Below are 24,330 nucleotides of genomic sequence, written 5' to 3' on the forward strand. Positions count from 1 at the left end.
CCGCAAGGGGAAGCGCGAGCAGCCCAGGCCTGACCCTTGCAGTTGTGACGTCATTTCCACGAGACTATAGAGGAACTGATCTCCGTTCAAATGGTGGACGGTGCGATAGAAAGAAGGAAGAAAGAGAGAGAGAGAGAGAGAGAGAGAGAGAGAGAGAGAGAGAGAGAGAGAGAGAGAGAGAGAGAGAGAGAGAGAGAGAGAGAGAGAGAGAGAGAGAGAGAGAGAGAGATGAGAGAGAGAGAGAGAGGGGGGGGGGGGGGGGGGGGGGGGGGGGGAGGAAGGAGGCGAGAGTAGAATCTAGAGAGACGAATTTGTGCTTCCTGTGCTTGGCGTCAATGTGGCAGAAAATGAAAGGTGTTTAGTTTAGTATGAATTTAAACTCCATTTGTTATTTTGTAGTTTGCTAGTTAATTGATTCATTTACTATCTGTTTTCTGATTATAGCTAGGTAGCTAGCTCCTGTTTTTATTTTCCACAATAACCCCCCTCACACGAAACATATCTGAAAATTCGTAGCTGTGTTCATAACAACTGTAGAGCTAGCTAGATAGTTTCTTGAAGGTGGTCGTTTAAATACAGGACAATATGGGGGTGAGTTTGTCCGTCCGTCTGTATGTTTGTGTGAACAAAGAGCGCGCGCTTAGCCGCTAGCCCGCGTGAGCGTGTATTTTTGATTGCACACACGAGTGCAGGCGCAGAAGCCAGTACGACACTAGTGTAACCCCTTTGTCTCTTCCGAGTCCGGTCGCCTTTATTCACCCCTTTACAACCCTGTCTTGGCGTAACGTCTGTTCTTTTGAAAGCTTTGTTTTTGGTGTTGGTAATTATTGAGCGTTCTCATTAATGTAGATATTCGTTTTAGCGGAGGTAGCAAACGAGCTACTTTTGGCGATATGGTTATTTTATTGCGGTAGCGAGCGTGTTAGTCTTGACATGGTTTCATTGAAATAAAGTTAGAAAATGGGAGCATTTCAAGCACGCGCAGGAGCTATGTTATATGTCAGAGCTGTATACCTTTCTATATTATACCAATAAAGCCGGGATACGATGAACCCCGGCCGTGCCTAAAGTAAAAGCGACGCTTGTTTGGGACAAAGCAGGCTCGCTGCTGGGGACTCTTAGTTCCACACTTCCGCCGAGCTCGGCTCACCTGCACGTGCTCCTCGCCAGTCCCCGAACTTCGTTACTGTGAAGTCAGGGCAGCTGCTAAGGGTTTGCTATGAATACTATACATCCAGAATATGTAGTAACATGAAAGTTATTCTGTTTCCCACCAAGTCTGCTAGAGTGCTGCAACCACATTGGCCTTTCCCAGTTGTATTGGGCAGATATTTTGCCACATATGATCAACATTGTGTCAACATATGGGCCTCAGCAGCAGCTATTCTGCTGCATGTGGTTTTTCAGTTCATACCACTTAGAAATATGCATTTGTTCTGAAGTCATGTAGTTGTGATGAAGCACTATGTGTGTGTAAACTGACTGCACCCCACCCCCACCCCTACACCTACACCTGTACACCATAACAACCACAGGCAACACCTGCTACATCTCTCTTTCAGGCTGACCACCAACTGTCCTGTAGTGTGTTTATATATATATATATGTGTGTGAAACCTAGTGAACAGAGGCTTGTTTCAGATTTTGAACCTTTGTGTCCACCCTTTTTTATTTTTAAACAATCTTTTCTACAGCTAAAGTGACCTCTTTAATGAAGTGTCATTCTATCATGAACAAATATATGGTTTCTTTATTCCTGACATGGAATCTACAGGGAGAAATTTAGAACTGTACAAGACAGAATATATAATATGCATATATTCCCCCGTCCTGCAGAGGAAGTCAAATCGTGGGAAGGAGAAAAAGCAGAAACGCCTGGAGGAGCGCGCTGCCATGGATGCTGTTTGCGCCAAGGTTGAGGCTGCCAACAAGGTGTGAGAGGGGCGACCTGCCACTTTCTGATGCTAAGTAACATGACTGTACACCTGGATTTACCAATGCCTTTGAGAATATCCACATTGCATTAGCTTCTTTTTTCTTTTGAGCAGGAAAATGTACAAGGAAAAATACAGAAATCTAATATAAAATAGAACAAAATAGCAAAAAATGATGGGTTGATTTTTGTTTACTTTCCAGCTTGAGGATCCTCTGGCAGCTTTCCCCGTGTTCAAAAAGTATGACAGAAACGGGTAAGCCACCCCCGTTCTTGCATGTGGTGCATTTAGTACATATTCAGGGTGCCCACAGTCCTGGAAAATGGTGCAAAACTGCCATAATCTAAAGATAAACTAGAAAAAGTTCATTCCTACTTTCTGAGAAAGAGTGATGTCCATATCCAGCTTAATTAAATCATTGTCTTGATATGAGCTGCTGTCACATCCATAACTGTGAGTCTGCTGATATTGCTAACAAATGTCTTCAGTGTCCGCTTCCAAAGGTGTGATTCATAAGCTGTGTCCATGCACACCATCTGGTTTGATCATGATGTCTCAAAGAATTTCACCCAACAGTTTTGTTTTCAGAGTAGCTCAGTTTCACAGGAATTTAACTGTTACAGAAGATAGATAGATCTGGAAGCACCTTTAAGGTCCCATCTGTGACAGCTTCCTCTCTCCCCAGGTTGAACCTACAGATTGAGTGCAAGCGGGTGTCAGCCCTAAACCCCAGTACAGTGGAGTGGGCGTACGAGCTGACGAGAGCCAACATGCAGATACTGTAAGCCCAGGACACTGATGATGGGCTGATGTTAGCCCTGATTCAGCCTCACATACATTTGGCCTGTGATTTTACATTGTTTTCAAGTTTCCATCACTGCGAGCTGTACCAAGCTACACAAAGTTGCTCTAGGACTGAATGAAAGTTTTGTTTCTGTAATGATCTTGTGTAGGTTATGGAGGTTTCCCAGGATGAAGCCACTGTTAGACCTGTCACTGCATGGGTGTGTCTGGTTTCCCCATGCTGGGGGAATGACCCTTGTGTTCCCCTTTCCACAGCTATGAGCAGAGCGAGTGGGGCTGGAAGGAAAGGGAGAAGAGGGAGGAGATGACAGATGAGAGGGCATGGTACCTCCTGGTCTGTGATGCAGACTCCACCCCCATTGCCTTCTCCCACTTCCGATTCGACGTGGAGTGTGGGGAGGAGGTGCTCTACTGGTAAGACCAGCCACAGGACGAGGGCGAGTAATCACTGCAGCTAGTTGTCTGGTGAGATGGTAGTAACACGTGTATGTGTGTTTTAGCTATGAAGTGCAGTTGGAGAGCAGAGTAAGAAGGAAAGGTCTGGGCAAATTCCTCATCCAGATTCTCCAGCTCATCGCCAACAGGTATGATGCCTGTTCAGCTGTCTCAAATAGAGTGGAATTGTATGTGTGTGTGTGTGTGTGTGTGTATGTGCGCACGCGCAGTTAGTGGCCTTAGAGAAAAGGTGTGTGTAGAGGGGGTTCTGGTGCATAAGGCCTGGAACGTTGCTGGTTTTACTCCATCTGGGCTCTTAATTACACTGTTGGCTTGTTTTTATGCTACATTCATTTGGTGTAAAAAATCTGTCTCACATTATTGAGCACTCTGATTGAACAAAACAAAGAAATATGCGTGGCATTCCAGGACCAGAGCTACATAACGTGCATGTGCTTAGCGTTCGGACTATACTACAGCGTGCCATAATGCAGAACGGTGACCTATGGGCCTGAAGGGCTTAGGTGCAGTTTGGACATGGCTCTTGAACCCCTGAGTTCTAGTTAAAGCCCGCACTGGTCTGCAAGGTTCTGAATGTGTGCGTTGTAAAAGGGTCTGCAAAATGAATGGTTAAAAATGGTTCCCACTGTTGTCTGTCCATTGCAGCACACAGATGAAGAAGGTGATGTTGACTGTATTCAAACACAACCGTGGTGCGTACGAGTTCTTCAGGGAGGCCTTACAGTGAGTCTGCTTCATATAAACCTCACTGCCAGCACAACATGTCCACTTTCACTAAACTCCTCATACCAAACAGTTACACATTTTGTAACTGTTACAAAGGTACATGGCATGTGGTGTAGTGATGAGGAGAAGGGCTCGTAACCGCAAGGTTGCAGGTTTGATTCCCTGCTCGGGCACTGTTGCTGTACCCTTGGGCAAGGTACTTAACCCAGAGTTTTCTCAGTAAATATCCAGCTGTGTAAATAGGTAACATTTAAAGTTATAACCTAGGTAAGCTGGATAAGGGCATCTGATAAATGACAATCATGTAATATAATGTATATGCATATGTACAGTGGATTTTGAGATTTTTGTTAAATAGCTTTTTCATGTTACATATAATTAAGTCTGGGGGAAAAAGGCATACATGAATTTCCCCTTTGCACATATCTAAATAAAATATTTTTGTACAGTGTAGTGTCAGTTTACCTGTGGAATTCAAAAATCTCATTGAGATTCCTTTTAATACTGCATTGAAGCACACTTATGTGATTGGCAGTTTAGCTGCTTGTACAGGTACAATTACACACACACGCTCCCCTTGCTTTGCTGCTGTTCCTCTCCTGCTCCTGTTTAGAGACTGCACTGGTGGTGGTTAGCACACCTTCCCTCTTCCTCAGGTTTCAGATTGACGACAGTTCGCCCAGCATGTCGGGCTGTTGCGGGGATGACTGCTCCTATGAGATCCTGAGTCGGCGGACCAAATTTGGAGAGGCCACGGGGCATGGGCATAGCGGGGGCCACTGTGGGGGGTGCTGCCACTGAAGGACAAACGCCCTCCCCACTCCAACACCACAATCCCAGTCCTGTCCTAGTCCTCTCCAGTCCCTCCACCTCAGTGGCCCTAACCTTTGTCCCACCTGCTGGAATATGCACACCAGTCCTTAAACCTCGACCTTGTTTTTCTCACTGCTTTCACAGAAAGCAGACGGCAGTACGTTTCCTGCTGCAAGCCAGCCTGAGCTACAGGTTCTCCCAGACCACCTCTTGTAAATAGAAGCTCCTCAGTCAAGACCTGGGTTTTCAGATTTCAGAACGTTTTTCCTATAGAAATAGTTTTGTATTCTTTGCAGTGATTAAATCTGGGAATGGATCAAACTTCAACTACAGGAGGTTTATCGCCACTTCTGTGTACACTCCATTCAGGTTTCTGTAGTGCTTGTAATATGAAAAAGGACATGTTGACTCATAATTATTTTGGTACATTTTAAGGATAAAATACTAATATAGAATTTTGCATTATTTACAGCTAGATGTCACAGTAGTCTGTTGTGTCAGGTCATTCAACTACAAGATGTGCGTTTTCTGTCAGAGAAGGAGATGTGTCATTTCTGTGGGGTGGAATTTTAAGGGGGTTGGACAGTGGGGGAAGGGGGTCAGACTAATATTTCCTCAAAATAGAAATCTTCATTTAAAATTGTTGATATATTTTAAATCTCACCTTGCTTTCATGGTGAGATTTAAAATAGGTGAAATCTTCCTCCAACCCTCCTCCATATCATATTTATATCTACCAAGTCCTCTGGTCTTCAATGTATATAGTCTATTCATTTGATTTTCTGTTGCAGGCGCATAACATGCTATGGAAATGTTTAAAGTGACAAAATGGTGAAGAAATGATTGTTGAGGTCTTTGTTTTACCTCTATTCTTGCTATAAGGCAGGGAACCAGTGACATTTTTTTTGCTTTGTTGATGTTTTATTTGTATGTTACAAAATAAACTTGGTCATCTTCTAATTTTATTGATTTTCCCTAGAAATGTACATTAATGGTATCCCACAAACGCTGCGGCAATTGTGTGCGTCATTTTAAACGTATGTTTTGTATGTGCGTGTGTTTTTTGTCATTAGCAAATCGACCGGTGCTTACAGGCGTGTGTAGTCTCAATATTCCCAGTTAGAACTGAATACGGAACTTTAGGCGATTCGTGTTCACGTAGTCGGGGAAGGTTTTGAGGTGGGCACACAGAAGCCGGAAGCTGTTGGTATGGATTTGGAAGATGTGAAGAATGAAGTGCTTCATTCGTGTTTCGTTTTAGAAACGAGTGGTAGGAATGTGAGTGTGTGGATGTCGTCTTGACTGAAGACAAAGTCGAGAAATGGTATTCCAAGGATTATGTGCATTCTCGACTCCATAAACTCGGTAAGAAGCATACATTGAACTATGAAGAGAAGAAATGTCGGTAGTTTGTTGGCTAGTTAGTCGGCTGCTGTTATTATGAATTGCTAGCTAACAGCCAGTGAGTGAGATGGTTTGCAGTGCAGCAGTGAACAATTACCAGAATAGTTACGTCACTATTTCATCTCCTTATTGCATGCACCTGTGATGAATTGGTGTGTGTGTGGCTAGTTAACTGGATACCTAGTATTGTAAATTAGTTGAAGTTGGACAATCGTACGCTTTTGAATCAGATTCGTCATCGTTTTCCTTAAAATACCCCTCTTTCACAGCAGCTATAGATGCTGCTTACGGTACCTGAAAACTATTAATTCATGGACACAAGGCGGTCCACTTGCACGTTCTGTAATACATCTTGACCAGGGCATGTCAACTGTTAGCTTGGTAGATAGCTGCATAATTTCAACGATCTTAACACATAATGGTAAAATGACAGAACGAACCGGTGACAAAAGAACCCTTGTATGAATTCTACCACCCAGAAATAAAATGCGGCATAAACAGGATCTTTCCCGATGTCGGATTTTGTTCATTACCTGCACAGTCACCGTTTATGGATTATTTTGTTGGATTAGGCTTCATTATCTTTGGACACCCATAGCTGTGTTTTTTTCTAGGACCAGAAGGGATGATATGCGTGGTACTGAGGACATGACACAGAATGTAATGCCTGTCTGCTGAGCCACGATGAGGCTAAAACTAAAGACCGTCTTCGTCCTTTACTTCACGGTTTCTCTGCTTGGGTTAATCTACGCATTGATGCAGCTGGGTAAGGATATTCGCTTGCTTCCCGTCATTATTACGTTTAGTCACGCCAGTTGTAGTAAAGGTTAGCGACGTTGCACCAGTGTGTTACGGTCAATGCGTGATAGTCTGTCTGAATCGTGTCTGTCCGTCAGGTCAGCGCTGTGACTGCACCGAGCACGACGCGGCGCGAGATCGGACCATCTCGCGCCTGCGAGGAGAGTTGCACAGCCTGCGAGAACAAATGAAGAAACCCGAACCCACCAACCCCCCAAAGCCAGCTCTGCCCCCCACCATCCACGTCATCACGCCCACTTACACCAGGTAACGTTGGAGTGTACTCGCTGCATATGACCGCAGCTCCAGGGGGACTGCCTGCTGGAAGCTAACAACTGCCAAAAGGTTTCTACGTAGATTTATGTGGCACAAAGCTATAACACTGATTGCTGATGTTGCTGCAGAAACATGACCGAAGCCTTATGTAGCAGGTGGATTGTTTCTCCATGGCAATCAGAAATCAGTGACACTGTACTGTTTAGGCCTGCAGGATATGAGGAAAATCTGCGATGTGCGATAACATTGTTCAATATTGCGATGACGATATGACTTAAAATAAATAAATATAATCATAAATAAATACTGAAGTGTGCATATTAGCTATACAGTTGCTACGTCTTTCTGCTTTAATAGGTACACTGCTAACACAGACCCCAAACATTGAATAGTCTTTGCCCACTGAATAAAGAAATTAAATATATTATTTTGAACATGCTTTTATTGAACAAATTGCACATGAATACTAATACTAATAATCAATTAAACAGAAGATTAATTTACACACGACATTATAACTATAAGAAATTATAGTTTAATTTCCCCTGTTCCCTTTAAAATATTTTCTTCTAAACCAGAGGAGCCCAAATTCTTTCGTATGAAGGGCTAAAAATGAATCTGGGTGGAGGGTCGCGGGCCAAAAATAAATGTCGATGTTATGTGAAGTTACATTACATTAAAATATATTTCATAGAAAATTAACACTCTAAATCTAAAATAGAATGTCAAAATAATAAAAACACTACTCTTTAACAGTAATGTTATTAATTTTATTAATTTGCAGAGATGATTGTCAAAAACATAAAACATCCATATGCTTCTTTTTGAGAGCCTAAAAGCATAAAAAAGACACCTTTCTGACAGAAAGTGCATGCAACTCAAGGTGCTTTAGAAAATTAAGTTGAAAACAGCTCTATTGTCCACCTTTGTAATGAAGAGTGGAAATTTGACTTCAGCTTGAAAAATTGACAAAAATATAAAGTTAAACATCGTAGTGACAACACTGAATAATAAATCAATATTGGATGTTAAGTTTACGTTGAGCAACGTTTAAGTTACACATCATCACAAAATGCCCCCATATGGTAGCTAATGAGCCACAATATCAAAACGTATTAATGAAAATCATCTTCTCATTCACAGGGTCACTCGGAACGATTTGGTAATTTCGTTTTATAGTAACGTTGGCTTACTAATAACACCAACAGATTATTGGTCGGAAATACAACAAAATCCGCTAACCCGGGCTGCCAGGTTTGGCATAATTATTTTTCCTACTTGGTAGTGATTTCGCACTGACTTGTGTGACTGAAACGGCAATAGTTTGGTTTCCTTACTGAGATTGTGTCAACTTAAAATAAAAACATGCATTTTAGCCATCAATTTCAACACTCGTTCCTGTGCAGAAATAGCCACGATTTGTTTCCACGGTTAGCAGCTTATTGTAAGTAAACACTTGGCAGAGTGGTGTTTTAGTGCTTTTTCCAAAGCGAACCTTGTCGAGAATCAGTTTTGATAGCGTGTAAACACAATTTCAGCTTTTTATGTGACGTCACTTGAAATCAGACTGGCAACCCTGTCGAAAAGGCCGACTGTACTTTATCACAAAGACACGCTTCTTTAGTACATTTTTTCCTATTCCACCAACGTTCACTACGCCCCTGCCCCTTTCCGCTCATTGGTGGAACATCAGTTTTAAGGGGAGCGTCATCTTACCCGGAAGAACGTGGCGGCGGAAGCGTATAGCGAGCAAAAACAAAGGGTGGGCCCCAAATTGGGTGGCTCAGTGATGGGTCAGATGGTCGCATGCTTAGTGTGAATGCATGGTGCGTGTAAATAAAATGATTTTTCTTATCGCGTTTCAGGCAGTCTTTTGCAATGTGTTTATTGCGCATGTTCATATCGTGATGACGATGAAAATACAATTTATCGGTCAGCACTAGTACTGTTCTCATTTGATGTACTCCCAGTGAGCATATCAAACTAAACAACCAGCTAAACTCTCTTCAGCACTAAGTCCCCCAAGGAACAGGCAGGTTTAAAGCCAAAAAGTGAAAAACGGTGACACACAGCAACTGTATCAATAAACATTAGATGAAATTAAGTTCTCATTGTTTTGCAACATAATGCATTTTCCAATGTAAGCAAGTATTGTAGATTTTATAGATTTTTCCCTTTATCTGGAAACAGAATATGGGTAATAGATAGTAGCTATGCTAACAAATATCAATCAAGCAACAGCAATTACAGGTGGTATCGGTTAATATCCATTCATATCAATTATGGAAGCTAGCCTACAACAGCAAACTCAAGTAAAGGTTGTAAGTGATTACATATCGACAAATACCAATATGTTTACAAACATGTGATACTGATGATACTGATAATGCCACTTTGAGGGTTATAAAGAAAAGATTTGGTTGAGATTGTCTGAACATGCAAATTATCTGTACCCATGGATGCAGTAACATAATACTGGAAACACTTCCTGGATGAACTGACACAGGAAGTTGGATAATTCTTCATTACAAAGGTCACCACTAGGTGGTGCTAAAGGCACTAATTGAACTTGAAAGAGTTCCAAAACAGAGACAACAATTACTGTAGCTAAAGAGCTACATTTAGATTTTTTTTTCATTTATACATTTTTGTCTATTTAATAACTTTTTAAAATGTTTTCCCCCTTCATGCAACCCTCTTTTGGAATCAGCAGTTATGTACAGTAGTAAGATCACTTCAACAAACTCTACTCACACAGGATAACTTAGGACAGATGAACGCAAATCCTCTGATGCACATGCACATGGCCAATGGCTGTTTTTCACACTATAAGTCACATGGCGTACTACAGTGAACTGGGAACTGATAGGAGGATAGGCACTACACTGCTTACATCATATGAGCAACTTGTGGGTGTCTGATAAATGGTGTGGGGCATAAGAGCAGTGAGATGACCACCCCCTGCCCGACCTATGCAAACCTATCCCCAGTGGAGCAAAGTTTGTACCACCACTGTGGACTCCCAATCATTATCAGCAGATGACACAGCTAGGATTGAACTGCAGCCACACTGTGTCTGCAGTCCACAGTGCTGCTCCATACCACTGCTCTGTGTGGTAGCTCCTCCCCCTTCCCCCTCCCCCAGGCTAGTCCAGAAGGCGGAGCTGACCCGCCTGTCCCAGACGCTCCTGCACGTGCGCCAGCTCCACTGGATTCTGGTGGAGGACTCCCCCCACAAGACGGTGCTGGTGTCGGAGTTCCTGGTGCGCTCAGGCCTGACCTACACACACCTGCATGTGCCCACCCCCCGAGAGAGCAAGCTCCAGGAGGGCGACCCCAGCTGGCTGAAGCCCCGTGGGGCCGAGCAGAGGAATGAGGGGCTGCGCTGGCTGCGAGAGACTGCTGGGGGGCGGCAGGGAGCACAGTTGGAGGAGGGTGTGGTCTACTTTGCCGACGATGACAACACATACAGTCTGCAGCTGTTCGAGGAGGTGGGAGAACTGTGGTGCATGCACACACGCTCACACACGCACTCAAACAATCCCTTCTGCCCCACTTTTGACACCCATTCCCCCTCGTTCTATCTTTTCCTCCTTCTGTCTTCCTCTCCCTTACATTGCTCCTGTTTTGACTGCATTTCCCTCTCTGTGCTGTTCCTATCAGGCATTGGGTTTAATTTAATGATTATTCTGTGGCCAACAGAAGACCTACCTTTTCAGACTGTACCTCACTCCATCTACCCTAGTGTAATTTTAACACATGGTACTTGTACTATAGGGTGTTTGGTAGCTCTGTGGTTGGAATGGTTTAGTTATTGCATAAAACATGAGATATTGAAATATTGCTTTGCACCTGACTGTGGAATTAAGTATGCTGCTGTGATCTCAGCACTGTGTTTCACACTGATGCACGTACCAATATAGTTAACTGTTTGTACAGCTTTTCATGCCACTTTATGTGCATGATGTAGTTTGTAAGGCGCTCTGGATAAGAGAGTGTGCTAAATGACAAAATGTAAATGTACAAGATCCTTTGACCTCCTCCTCCCCCGCCCCCCCCCCCCCCAGATGCGTGGGACACAGATGGTGTCGGTGTGGCCAGTGGGGTTGGTGGGGGGCATGCGCTATGAGCGCCCTGTAGTGGAGCAGGGGCGCGTGGTCCGCTTCCACACAGGCTGGCGCCCGAACCGCCCCTTCCCTCTTGACATGGCCGGGTTTGCTGTGTCGCTACGGCTGGTGTTGGCCAACCCCGACGCCCACTTTGATGGGGACGCACCCATGGGCTTCCTGGAGAGCAGCTTCCTGCAAGGTCTGGTCACCATGGAGGAGCTGGAGCCCAAAGCCGACATGTGCACCAAGGTGAGGGGCACCGCTGGTCCCAGGTCCAGTGCCAGCTCAGGTCAGAACTCAGCTCCTCACTCAAAGCATTTGAAATTTGCTCTGGGATCAGGAGGTAGAGATTATTCAGAGTGATTTCTATCCTAAATTTGCCAGCCAAGAATGATTGTATAAGAAAGACCCTAAAATACAAAATGATTGGATATGGCTGATGAAATGTGTTGTATTAATTGCACCAAACAACAAGAACACTAAGTGTCATTTGATCTAGTTCCGGAAAACAGAAGGAAGGGGAAAGGATGATTATGAAAATCTGTTGTAGCAGTTGTGGGAATGAATCTTGGGATGCCACATTACATGAACGAACAAGTCTGGTCTGCCTGTGATGTCCTAGACAGGCTGAAGTTGCAGTTACTGTGTGGTCAGGTTGTGCATGTGGCTGTCACACAGGTGCGGGGACTGTGTTGCTGTGCTGTATGTTGTGTTTGTGCCACTGTTCTGTCTGACACAGTGATCGTGACTGACTATGTTGAGCAGGTGCTGGAGTGACTGTGCTTGTGCTGGATTGACTGATTGTTGTGCAGATGCTGGCGTGACTGTGCAGATGCTGGAGTGACTGTGCAGATGCTGGAGTGACTGTGCAGATGCTGGAGTGACTGTGCTGTGCTGAAGTGACAGTGCTGTGCTGGAGTGACTGTGTCTGGCTGTGCTATGCTGGATTGACTGCTTGTTGTGCAGATGCTGGAGTGACTATGCTGTGCTGAAGTGACAGTGCTGTGCTGGAGTGACTGTGCCTGGCTGTGCTATGTTGGATTGACTGTTTGTTGTGCAGATGCTGGAGTGACTGTGCCTGGCTGTGCTGTGCTGGATTGACTATGGTTGTTGTGCAGGTCCTGGAATGACTGTGTGTGTTCTGCAGGTGCTGGTGTGGCACACACGTACGGAGAAGCCGAAGATGAAGCGTGAGGACGCTCTGCAGAAACAGGGCCTGGGCTCTGACCCTGGAGTGGAGGTGTGACACCCAGGACCCCCTGTCCTGTAACATACCTGCTCCTCCCCATACCTGTCTGGGGCTGGTCCAGATGGGACACCAGTCCACAGCCAACTAGAGGAGACTCCAGCTATGAGTGGCCAATCCTGAAGATGCAAAAACAAGAGACATCAAGAAAGAGAAGACAAGACCTCCCCCTTCACACAACTCCTCCTCTCTGATACCCCATCCGTCACATACAAATACACACATACACACACGCATGCACATATCAGGGTTGGTTCAACTATTGCACAAAGGGATGGGGGGGTGGGGGGGGTAGCAACAGGTGGATAATGACAAAGAGACAAAGACTGATGAAGACTGAGATCTACAGAAAAGGAAGGATTTATGCAGAAATGGGGAGAGATGGATGGATGGATGCAGAATGAGAGAGAGGGGTAGATGGATGGAGGCAGACAGAGAGAACATACAATTGATATGGAGATGGAGGAGGAATGAGAATGGGTGTTGGGAGTCTGTTTTCCACAGACTCCCAACTGCCTATATGCCTTGCTGCTGTGACTGTTCACTGTCCCACATAGCCAAACCACCACTGCATATAGTGCCACATGAGTAAAAGGTCAAAGCAGTGCAGGGATGGAAGCAGCATCCAGACTGATGTTGAGCACTCTGAGCCATTTACCGGCAGCAGGTGAAGCAGCCTGTGCTAGCTGCCTCTGACCCGCTTCCAGTAAAAGCTAGAATGGCACAAGCCACTAGTTGTTGGGAGCAGGGTTTGTATCCCTGCAGCGTTTAAACATCTGTCAGTCTGTAAATATCTGTGGGACTCTGTATTCTGCTATTCCACCTGTGCATGTTTGTACACTACTTAGTCTTTTGGATTCAGGTGTGCTGAAATGTCTGTGTATACTGCATGTTTTACATGGTTGTGTCTATTGGTTTGAAATGACTAAACCTTTTTTGTGTGCCTGACCATAGTCTGGATTCCTTGTATGTAAGAATTAAGAAAAACATTGGAAGAAATAAACATTCTTTTTATATGATATATGTGATGTGCAATTAACATCTTTGCATCCTTCCTTTGCCTCACATTAAATGCATAGTTACTATGTTTGGACGCTAGATGGCAGGTGTGTCCAATGTTGAATTTTATATGAAGGGATTAAATTAGCAAATTACATTAAATTGTCATTTAATTAGTTTACATTTTTGTTAACAGAATTCATTCAACAATGTACAAATGGTCACAACATCCATGTGAAAATGAAAAAAAAGGTGACCCTGAGGGTGGCACATGAACCCTGGGACCTGGAACCCTAAGCATACAAATTGCAGTCAATGTCCACTGAACTGTCTGTCAGCCCAGCTAGAGCAGAAAAACCCTGTCATTACATGTGTACATTTAATGCTGGTATATCTGCTGCCACCTGTTCCCAGAATAGTTTTAGTTCAGGCAATGAAAACTGTAATTAGCCCTTTATAGCCTTTTAAGTAGGTGCTAACCAGGTTTTGACTGGAAGGTGGGTCCTGAAATCCTTCACTGGGGATAGAGGTGGGTAGGTCGGTGAGGGTTTTAAACCGATATGTAGGTCAGCAGTATAGCATAGTGGTTAAGGAGCAGGACTTGTAACCAAAAGGTTACCTGTTTTATTCTCCGGAAACTACCTTTTAGGTTGCAACAAAACCGGAACAAGAGGCTTTCTACAGTCAAAACTGGCAACCCTCGTTTGTGGTTTATTTGTGCAAACACATTCCAACAGAGCTGCAGGGTTACCGAGAACACCATGACCACTACTACATAAAACTTACAACACACTCCCACATGCACAGTGAGTCACGCATGCTACAAGAAAAAAAAAACTATCCCCTTCACACGCGCGTGCACAGTCGTAACACCACTGCAAGCACGCGTTTACCGTCTCACTTCCCTCCGATGTCTCCTAATCTCGGGGAAGTTCCGATGAGTGACGGCGGCAGTAGCTCATTTGCCGTCAACGTCTTTATTGTGCAATTCGAGTTAGTTTCTAGGTTAACGTCTTGTCTTTTGCAGCTTTCCCCGCAAAACCTAACAATATAAGTCCTGGCCTTGGCGTGATTACGACACAGGTATCGACCGTATTCCAGGACAAACAACTCTTGTTGTGCAGGATTATTTAACTCCTAACAGGAGCCATGAAACTGCGATAAAGCCCGTAAGGCCAGGTTCACACTACCTGACTTTCAAAGTCGTCAGATCGCTGTACTGTTCACACTACACAACTTGCTGTCTTGTAATCGGGAATTTTGAAGTCGTTGTGGTTTGCACACTACATGACTAATCAACGACAGGGGGTCACACATTACAAGATTTTTCATCAGAGGGAATCTCCGACGAGTCTGTCAAAACTACGTTTTGTCACGAAAACACACGCGAAAAATGACACGATACCATGCGCGAGACAGGGATTTTAGTCTTCCAAAAATGACTACTGTAGACAAAGATATTATGCTCTGTAAGCAATATAGCTATATTGGCAATATTGTATTTTGACGGGGTACTGCTATTAGCGATATTGTTTATGTAATTAAATTGTAATGTAAGAGTCACAGTCCTAAGTCATGAATTCATATTCCCAGTACTGTTGGAATTTATTATTTTTGGAGATACCAAAAAGGCATTGGTGCTCCTGCCAAAGTTCAACCAAATTTTCTTCCATTTCTTGGATCCAAGCAGATCGCGGAACTTCTGTTGTAGCCACGCTTGGTGTTGTTGTACAACTCCTCCCCCGGGTTTCCCCTCACCCTGTGTCTTGCGCTCTCATTGGCTGTAGCTCGTCGCCGCACTCACTGCGTCACTAGACTTTTCACAGTACAGGATTTGGACTCACCGACAGGTCCAGATATTTAGCCCTGCTAGGTATCTGTCGGGCGTCTGCGAGACATCGGCGAGTCTCTCGGATGGCGTCTTTGAACAATTCACACACAATCGATCGAGAGCCGATTTGCCTCTGATCCGGGGCTTTTGTCGGCGAGTGGAAAATCAGGGCTAAAATCGTGTAGTGTGAACCTGGCCTTAAATGACAGTGCGCCTCAGGAGTGATTCCAAGGATATAACTATCCACCCCTTGTATACGCTTTTTGAAAAAACAAACAAACAAAAAACTTAAAATGGTCTAGATTATAGAATAGAAAAGCAAGAAAATACGTGCCAGGATATAACTAGTGGGCGGGCAAAAGAGGTTGTCATAAAGGCCCAATCTTCTGTCTTGAAAAACGTTCAATTCCTGCAAGATCCCACGAAAGTGTTAATACTTATTTCAGTTTCAGATGTAACCCAGAAAAGATGGTAATTAGCTGAATGTTGAATGTATAGTTTAGTTCACTCTTCAAGTCAATATTCTTATATTCTCGATGGGTTTCAGTCATTTAGATTATTGTCATACTCTTATCATGTGTATGTATTTTTATAGGTCTCTACGCATATTCGTTTGTGTACATAAGCTAACTACCCCTGTGTGTGTGTGTGTAAGATAACTTCCCTTGGTCTATGTGTGTGAGTGTGTGTATAACTTCCCCTACTCTTTGTGTGTATAAACTCATCTCGCAGCTGCGTGTTTGCTTTGGAGACGGCAAGGCCAGGGTGTGTGCCAGCAGGGTGTAAGGTGTAAGGCTTTTGAGCATGTAGATCAGCTCACAGACTAGGACTGACACACACTAAGTAGGTTTGTTCACTCCTTGCTCTCCTTCTCTCCATCTTCCCCTACAACATCATATTTCATACTTTCTCTCTCTCCATCTCTTTCTCTACCAGCACAGTTCATTCTTTACTTGGTTACTCATGCGTGCTTTTATGGGAAAGACTAATTTTGAACTTGAAGGGCTGTTCAATACCTCATAGTTTCTTGTTCTGATCAAATAGTTGAAACTACACTGTCATACTTTCTCTGGGAGAAATGACCGCACATAGGCTGATGTTTGTTTTCATTAATGTGTAATCTGGGTGGAAGGTGTTCTTTTTTCCTATAATCACAGTTATTGTGTATATACAACCTAAAGTAAATTGAATATGAAAATATAGAGAGGTATTAGACAGAGAAATGTACAGTAAAAGGTCTGGCAATATGATTTTTAAGTCTGTGACTTTCTACAGACATCCAGTATTTTCCCTGGTGGATTTATATTTAACTTAGTGGTCTCACCTTTCACAATATCAAGAAATCGTTAAACGTTACATACAGGTTCAGTGGTTGTATATGTATATACTGGATGTAGGTGTTGTGATGAGGATGGAGAGATCATATGAACACATTATAGCAAATTGTAAATGGATAGATGGATAAAGGATTTTCAACTAGAAGTGCTGTGATTATTACTGTAGTTTTTACAGACACACAAATTATAGTAATGCAAATAAAGATTGATGCAGTGGAAATCTTCACGTTTGTCTTAACAAAATTTACACAATAGAACAATCCATTATCCACTGGACCAAACACGTCTGGGTACCAGTTCACCTTTTAAAGAGGAAAATGTGGCATGCTGTGGGGCTTCCTTTGGCTTGTATGACACATTTTGGCTGCTACCGACGGTCCAGCTTGGAGTGTTTGAATCACAAAGTCTGTGTGATGCTGGAAGCTCTCTTATTAGAGTCATAAATAGAAGGTGGAAGAGCATGCAGAACGTGTCATATAAAGACGCAGTGTACACTGTCATTACTGTAAGGTGAACTTTGCACGAACTCATCCGCACAGTGTAACCAGGGTTAACCAGACAAACAGGCAAATACAGAGAGAGGAAGAGAGGGGAACAAGCTGTCACCCTGGACACTTATTTACAACCATACATCCTCAACAAAAAAAGAAAAAAAAGCCAAACAAACAGGTAAATTGAATACACCTTTGCCATTTCCACTGTTGTTGTATTATTGTATTGCATTAAATTGTTTAATCTGTAGTCTTTCTCACTGTTGTTCATGGTGATACCCCATGGTGGTGGGAGGGGTGCTTTAAAACAGACGCAGTTCACTGTGACTGTCCGTGTGGTTCATTTTGTGTGCGTGCTTGAACACAAGACCAGGGCTTGTTTATATGGTTGTGTTTCTGCAGGAAGATGAGCAATGTTTTATTCATGCTGTACAAAGAAGAAGACAGAGCTGATAAACAACAGGGTTGAGTGATGATCCTGAATCGAATGTAGGTTTTATTCAGAGATATCAGCATTTAGAGAATTGGTGCAAGGCTTGGACTCCTCTTCTACAGCACAATTAACAAAGAGATATAGAACATTTGTCCAGGCTAAAGATCTGACACAGAACCAGTTATTCATACAGCTGAGTCAGGAACTAGAGACATGATGGCTGTCTTCAAGCTGTGGAGCTCTGTTGTCTTTTCACTGTCTGTATTGAATTTTTAAGGTAAATGTACACATCCAACAATTGGCATGATACGTTGTTGAGCTCTTCTTTTTTCTCACAAATTAAGGACTGACAAGAGAGAAAGAGACCATGGCAATCGGCAAGACCTCCAAGAAATCTGTCAAAGGTCAAAAATTCCTGGATCGGGCCAGTGGGTTCTACGGGCACCTGGATGAGCCAGAGGTGTTGCCAGAGTGGGTGGGGGAGAGAGGGATGAGGGAGGCAGGGATGGAAGGAGGAGGCAGGGAGCACGCACGAATGAAGGGGGCCGAAGGGAAGCAGGAGCCGGGTGTCTTTGACTTCAACCAGGGGATGCTGGAGGACGATGGCACGGCAATGCTTCTGAGGACGAGGCTCAGCTGGCGGAGCAGTCGCTGGAGGAGGCGGAGCTCCAGGAGACTCTTGGAGGAGGGGGCAAAGCCGGAGCCCCCTGCCCAGGAGCTGGAGGAAGAGCCTCCACCCCAGGCCATAGAAGTGAGCCCGCCCCATATGGATGCGGGGAGGCTAGCTGAGCGGTCTGTGGTCCATTTCTTCATCAGGGAGGAGGCAGATGACCAGATTTTGATCTCTGGAAAGGCAGAGAGGGAGATGGAAGGCCAGCCAGGGGAGGAAGAGATGAAGGTGGCAAAGAGAAGGACACTGAAGAACTACCGCAAGGTAAGAGAATAACATGCCCTAAAGGGCACAATGTGCAGAAATACATTACAGTGCCTACACCAGTGGCCCTCCACATATTTTATTCATGGGTATTAATTCAGCCTTCTGAGAGCATTCTGGGAAATAAACATTATTAATAACTTTATTCTAATTAGTGGACTAATAGGCTAAGTAATGTAATTATATTAACATAATGATCAACTCACTAAAATTAAGTGCAAGAGATACATGTTAGCAGTGACATGTCAAAGAGCAATTTTAGCCTGGCAGCCTTTTTCAGAGCATACCTGGTGGGCAGGTCAGATGCCTCTTGCTGACATGAAAATGCTCTCAGACCTGTATGTTTACATGCTCTCAGTGGGACCAGTCAGATGTGTCCCAGTAAACAGTGGTTTGAGGCAATTACCCCCTGCCAAAACCAAAAACTACTGCATGTTTACTGGATCAAAGCAGAAAGTGGGAAGGTGAGGGAGGATCCAAGGAGACCTGCTTTCACTGTTAAGACATTGGATCCTCTCTGAGGTGTTAGCCGGTTTGTGCTATCTTTACCAGGCAAAATGCGCAGACAGAAACACAGCCTGTGAATTATGAATGATGGAGTCCTTTTCTCCCTGTGTCAACACAGGGAGCAACCCCTGTTGACTGTAATATTCCTACAGCCTTGCTGTGATGTTAATGTTGTATTACAGTGTCAAGTGGGTAGAGCTACAAACCTTTGAAATCCCAGATACAGTGCCCAGCTGTCTCAGCAAATCAATCAGTGATTCATTTGGTGTGTTTGGGTGGCATAAATACACCCATCTTGGTGCAGGCATGTGCATGTGGTCACCCAGTCTAATGATTCAGTGATTCATTTGCTGTGTTTGGATGGTACAAACACACCCAGCTCGGTACAGACATGTGTGTGGTCCTTCAGTTTCTGTCCATGGCTTGAAGTAATGACCACCCTGCTTTTACAGCACTCATTCTGTATCAGTCAGTATCAGGATTATCTCTTCCTCTCTGGATCACTCCCTCTCTACCAGGAAACATGTCTTCTTCCCAACCTATTTTTGTCCCCCTGTCTCCTCGGCCTTCTCTGCTCTCTGGTATTAGGTTACCAAAGCTTCATGGAGCTGTCACCAACTCTGCCAGCTACATGCAATGTGGGATGGGGGTATGTAATAGACTGATAGGGAATGTGGTATTTTTACCTGAGGCTCATACCTTTGGTAGCCTTGATCTGATGGTCTTTGAAGGGTGGTTTAGCAAACAGTTTAAAAAAATGTGTCGACTTGAGGCAACATTCCAGGCCATTCTTATCTGCTGTGTGATTCATGGGAACAAGGAGTTTACAGCCCTGCCAGCAGAATCCTTATCTTTACCCAGAATCCTCCAATCAAAGCCTCCTTTCTGGGCCAAGGAATGTGTCATAAAAGCAGCAAGTGAAGGAATAGGTGACATACTCTGATTGGCAGTGATTATATAATGTAATGACTGGATTAATTAGTATTCATCACTATTTATTTATTTATGTATTTATTTTTACCTCTAGACCCTCGACCGAGCCCTCCGCAGAGGCTGGCAGGCCTTCATCACCAACTTACACAGTGTTACTCTCACGCCTGTCGCATCAACATCGTCATCTTCGCCAGCTAAAGTGTGTCATGGCTCTGCAATAATAGAGTACCAATAAGAGCAGAAACTGGACACAAGACTAATTTAATGTGGATATTTTCTTATTTTTCTTATTATTTGTCTAACCTTTAGTTAATCTAAATATGGACTTTATTTTGCACATGGCTTGAAAAGGATCTAACTGTGATGACTTTATCTAACCTCATCATACAGAATATATTGGAACAGTCTGACATATCGACAGTAACGATTTTGTTCTATCAGTTATAACTGAAGGTGTAATTAATTTATAAGTCTCACCTGGCATCACACGTTGCCCTCCCCTTGTTCAGTGGAAATGCTTGCACTGCACTGTGTAAACGAAGCTAATTAGGAGAGTTATCTAATATTCACTGGTCGTTACCCGTTCTTGTCATTTCATTCTCCTTCATGGTTCAATGTTCAACTTCGATGACCGCTCTTAGGACATAGATTACAAAACCTGAGAGTTGAGTGGCTGACCTTGAACCTAGTGTGACACTTTTGTCAATACCACCCTGACCTGTACCTGGGCTGTGTCAGCTGAAAAAATGAATGATTACAGTCGAGCATGATACAAGTCAAAGTTCTGAAGACCAGCCAGCAACCTCAAAAAAAAAAACGTCATGCCAGAATTCTACTTTCGATAGGCTGTGTGCTCAGTATTACTGTGTGTAATGGCTGGACTGCCTCTCCCTCTGAAAACAAGGCCTTCTATCCCATTGTCTGATATACATGGTCATACATGGTTAAAGTTTATAACCGTATTACTCTTATTATAATACGCAGATATGACAATAACTTTAAAGAATCCCTATGAATTGATATATCGTTATACAATGGTTTGCTTAACCTTAAACTGCTGACAAGAGACCGCTCAACTGAATTTATTTCAGACTCAGGATTGTCCTTTTTACTGTCCTTTTTATCACAGTATGATTGCATCCAACCTTTCAGTTCCTTTCTTTGGGCTAATAACACTTTAAAAGCTACAATATAATTATATCTGCTCATCAGTGCTCATCGTCTGTTGGAGACGCCATTTGACTGTAAATAATCTGATAAATATGTCCCATATTTCTTGAATATTAACAATGCTTGGTGAACCATGCTGAATGCAAGGTAGCTAGCTAGCTATCTAACAAACTACGAATCAAACCAGTTAGCTCACGTGACGGTGAAAATGGATAGTTTCTTTAAAAATAGGGTTTGAACAGTGTCTCCATATAATTTTTCTAAAATTCCCTGCCACCTCTCCCCTCCCTTCAGGGACAGCAAGCTAGTTACTGCTACTCGTTCGGATGAGTTGAAGACGCCACAATTCGACCACAAAGCCGTCATATCAATGCAACCAACATGCTCCCCTTCTTTTAATGAAATGGATTTGATACTGTATGATGTATAGACAAAATTGAAATACAATGTGACTCCACCAATCCACAGTCAGGCAGATTCAAGACCACTGTTACCCTCCCCAGGAGTGGTCGAGCAACAAAGATCAATCCAAGAGCAAGGCATGTAATAGTCCGCAAGGTCACAAAGGAACCCAGGGTAACTTCTAAGCAACTAAAGGCCTCTCTCACATTGGCTAATGTTAATGTTCATGAGTCCACCATCAGGAGAACACTGAACAACAATGGTGTGCATGGCAGGGTTGCAAGGAGAAAGCAATTGCTCTCCAAAAAGAACATTGCTGCCCGTCTGCAGTTTGCTAAAGATCGTGTGGACAAGTCAGAAGGCGATTGAAAAAAATGATCTGTGGACGGATGAGACCAAAATAGAACTTTTTGGTTTAAATGAGAAGCGTTATGTTTGGAGAAAGGAAAAAACTGCATTCCAACATAAGAACCTTATCCCATCTGTGAAACATGGTGGTGGTAGTATCATGGTTTGGGCCTATTTTGCTGCATCTGGGCCAGGACGACTTGCCATCATTAATGGAACAATGAATTTTGAATTATACCAGCAAATTCTAAAAGAAAATGTCAGGACATCTGTCCATGAACTGAATCTCAAGAGAACGTGGGTCATGCAGCAAGACAATGACCCTAAGCACACAAGTCGTTCTACCAAAGAATGGTTAAAGAAGAATTAAGTTAATGTTTTGGAATGGCTAAGTCAAAGTCCTGACCTTAATCCAACAGAAATGTTGTGGAAGGACCTGAAGCAAGCAGTTCATGTGAAGAAACCCAACAACATCCCAGAGTTGAAGCTGTTCAGTATGGAGGAATGGACTAAAATTCCTCCAAGCTAATGTGCTGCAGTTATTGCTGCACAAGGGGGTCACACCAGATACTGAAAGCAAAGGTTCAAATACTTTTGCCACTCACAGATATGTAATATTGGATCATTTTCCTCAATAAATAAATGACCAAGTATAATATTTTTGTCTCATTTGTTTAATTGGGTTCTCTTTATCTACTTTTAGGGCTTGTGTGAAAATCTGATGATGTCTTAGGTCATATTTATGCAGAAATATAGAAAATTCTAAAGGGTTCACAAACTTTCAAGCACCACTGTATGACAGCCCATCCTCCAAAGCTAAGCTGCTGTCTGTCAGGTTAAATTGAGCTAAGACTGTCCAAGCACAAAAAATGTGGGTTTTCAGCCAATCAGTCCACTGGTCATCATGGCCTGTTTCAAGAAAATCCCATGGATATAGGTGCTTGGATTGTTTGACAGGCTTTGCGCTGTGAAAATCCTTTAATATTTGATCTGTATTATTGAGAACAATATCTTTTTCAGTGCAGTTGATCATTTATCTTTAATATATCTTACCAACATACTTAAACCACACATTTGTCACACATCACGGATATGCACTCACTCACAGACACTGTGCATTGGCCTATGATTTTTTGCCATAAATCCATGGATACCACTAAGAAGGAGTTCTACAGAATCACTGGTAGCCCCCTGTAGCCCATAATCCATGTATATTCCAAGGTCAATTTTGTTACTCTGAAATTCCATATGCATAAATGGTGAAATTTAATACATTCCTTGGGATTTCCAAATGTGACTTTGCATAATATTCTGATACTTGACTTTGCTGCCAAGCTCAGGATACCCAGGATATTTCATTTTATTTACATAAAAATAATATGGACCAACATCAAAACACAAGTATTTCCATCGTTCACCAAGGAGCCAGCTGTTTCTCATAGCCTCCAGGCGAGGAGGAGGGTCACAAAACCAGTCCACTGTCTGCTGCTGGAAACTGACAGAGAGCAAGTGATCTGAAGATGCAGGTCAGTGAGCCCCTACCAACAACAAACAGTGCAGATCCAAACAAAACGCTATCTACCAGTCTCACCACATACAAAGGGAGCAATTTCCACCAAACCAACATGCATCCACCACCATCTCAGTCTCCTTCATTTGTGTCACCATAATTTCTCTCTCCTCCCATTCCTGTCAGTGGTTCACCTTCTTCATTCTTACCTGAAAGGGAAGCTGCCTCTAGCTACTTGATTATTTGGTATGTGCTACTGACATAATTAAAAAAAACTGAAGTAAGTGATGTGTCAATGACCCATTCCTAACAATTGTAAAAAAAAAAAAAAAAACTCAAAGCAACACCTCTGTCTAAAACAGATGTCACTACGTCAATGAGCATAACCAAGGCAAATACGCAACAACACATAACCTGCTGTAATGACCACAAAACATGAACTTCTGACCAGTGGAAGAAAGTAATATGGACTGATGAGTCATCTTTTACCTTTCCCTGCATCTGGATGGGTTTATGTAAGCCAGAGGAAGTTTTCAACCCACACTTGTTTCCAGCTGTTAAACATAGTGGTGGATAGGTTATGGTACACACAGCCATCTAGTGGTAGTTATTGGGTAACACTATTGTTCTGCATGGTAAAGTTACAGCCAAGGTACATGTAGAAAAGGGCCACATTCCCTAGTCATGTCATTGTCTTTGTATTTGTCTTTGTTTGTGCACCACTCCCATCTCCCACAGGCACTTGTTTACAACTCAGTTGAAACCTGCTCAAATCAGTCCTGCTGCTCCCCTTATCAGCAGGACCCCCCGCAGGTAACCCGAGGCACAGGCACACCCCCAAGGACGGCCCCCAGGTCACCATTTGCCCT

At 43.3% G+C, this 24,330-nt stretch overlaps 3 protein-coding genes across 5 annotated transcripts; all 3 read left to right on the forward strand.

The window, feature by feature from the left end:
- The first annotated feature begins 289 nt into the window (after positions 1–289).
- On the forward strand, positions 290–5,623 carry naa40 (N-alpha-acetyltransferase 40, NatD catalytic subunit). Of its 2 annotated transcripts, none has more exons than XM_036548804.1 (8): positions 290–591; positions 1,837–1,932; positions 2,137–2,189; positions 2,620–2,715; positions 2,994–3,152; positions 3,239–3,322; positions 3,840–3,917; positions 4,577–5,623. In XM_036548804.1, exons 1-8 carry the CDS (start codon positions 586–588, stop codon positions 4,719–4,721), a joined length of 717 nt encoding a protein of 238 aa, XP_036404697.1. In that variant the 5' UTR covers positions 290–585; the 3' UTR covers positions 4,722–5,623. The 2 variants fall into 2 exon arrangements, with proteins under 2 accessions (XP_036404697.1, XP_036404698.1); XM_036548805.1 differs by having other exon boundaries at positions 307–354.
- A 316-nt stretch (positions 5,624–5,939) lies between these two features.
- On the forward strand, positions 5,940–13,573 carry b3gat3 (beta-1,3-glucuronyltransferase 3 (glucuronosyltransferase I)). Of its 2 annotated transcripts, XM_036548842.1 has the most exons (6): positions 5,940–6,098; positions 6,752–6,903; positions 7,034–7,202; positions 10,357–10,702; positions 11,279–11,569; positions 12,468–13,573. In XM_036548842.1, exons 2-6 carry the CDS (start codon positions 6,822–6,824, stop codon positions 12,564–12,566), a joined length of 987 nt encoding a protein of 328 aa, XP_036404735.1. In that variant the 5' UTR covers positions 5,940–6,098; positions 6,752–6,821; the 3' UTR covers positions 12,567–13,573. The 2 variants fall into 2 exon arrangements, with proteins under 2 accessions (XP_036404735.1, XP_036404734.1); XM_036548841.1 differs by lacking the exons at positions 11,279–11,569; positions 12,468–13,573 and having other exon boundaries at positions 10,357–11,253.
- A 3,644-nt stretch (positions 13,574–17,217) lies between these two features.
- Positions 17,218–20,266, forward strand: sb:cb1058 (uncharacterized protein LOC394209 homolog). Its single transcript, XM_036548373.1, has 3 exons — positions 17,218–17,402; positions 18,002–18,591; positions 20,126–20,266. Exons 2-3 carry the CDS (start codon positions 18,025–18,027, stop codon positions 20,264–20,266), a joined length of 708 nt encoding a protein of 235 aa, XP_036404266.1. The 5' UTR covers positions 17,218–17,402; positions 18,002–18,024.
- The last annotated feature ends 4,064 nt before the right edge of the window (positions 20,267–24,330 follow it).

This window comes from Megalops cyprinoides, chromosome 16 (assembly GCF_013368585.1).
Source record: "Megalops cyprinoides isolate fMegCyp1 chromosome 16, fMegCyp1.pri, whole genome shotgun sequence".
Classification (NCBI taxonomy): domain Eukaryota; kingdom Metazoa; phylum Chordata; class Actinopteri; order Elopiformes; family Megalopidae; genus Megalops; species Megalops cyprinoides.

Excerpts from the sequence above, each read along its gene's own strand:
- sb:cb1058 (XM_036548373.1), top strand. The coding sequence starts at position 18,025 with ATGGCAATCGGCAAGACCTCCAAGAAATCTGTCAAAGGTCAAAAATTC. Across the intron at positions 18,592-20,125 it reads CACTGAAGAACTACCGCAAG|ACCCTCGACCGAGCCCTCCG; the intron begins GTAAGAGAATAA and ends TTTTACCTCTAG.
- b3gat3 (XM_036548841.1), top strand. The coding sequence starts at position 6,822 with ATGAGGCTAAAACTAAAGACCGTCTTCGTCCTTTACTTCACGGTTTCT. Across the intron at positions 6,904-7,033 it reads CTACGCATTGATGCAGCTGG|GTCAGCGCTGTGACTGCACC; the intron begins GTAAGGATATTC and ends TCTGTCCGTCAG. Across the intron at positions 7,203-10,356 it reads ATCACGCCCACTTACACCAG|GCTAGTCCAGAAGGCGGAGC; the intron begins GTAACGTTGGAG and ends CCCCTCCCCCAG.
- naa40 (XM_036548804.1), top strand. Across the intron at positions 1,933-2,136 it reads AGGTTGAGGCTGCCAACAAG|CTTGAGGATCCTCTGGCAGC; the intron begins GTGTGAGAGGGG and ends TTTACTTTCCAG. Across the intron at positions 3,323-3,839 it reads CTCCAGCTCATCGCCAACAG|CACACAGATGAAGAAGGTGA; the intron begins GTATGATGCCTG and ends TGTCCATTGCAG.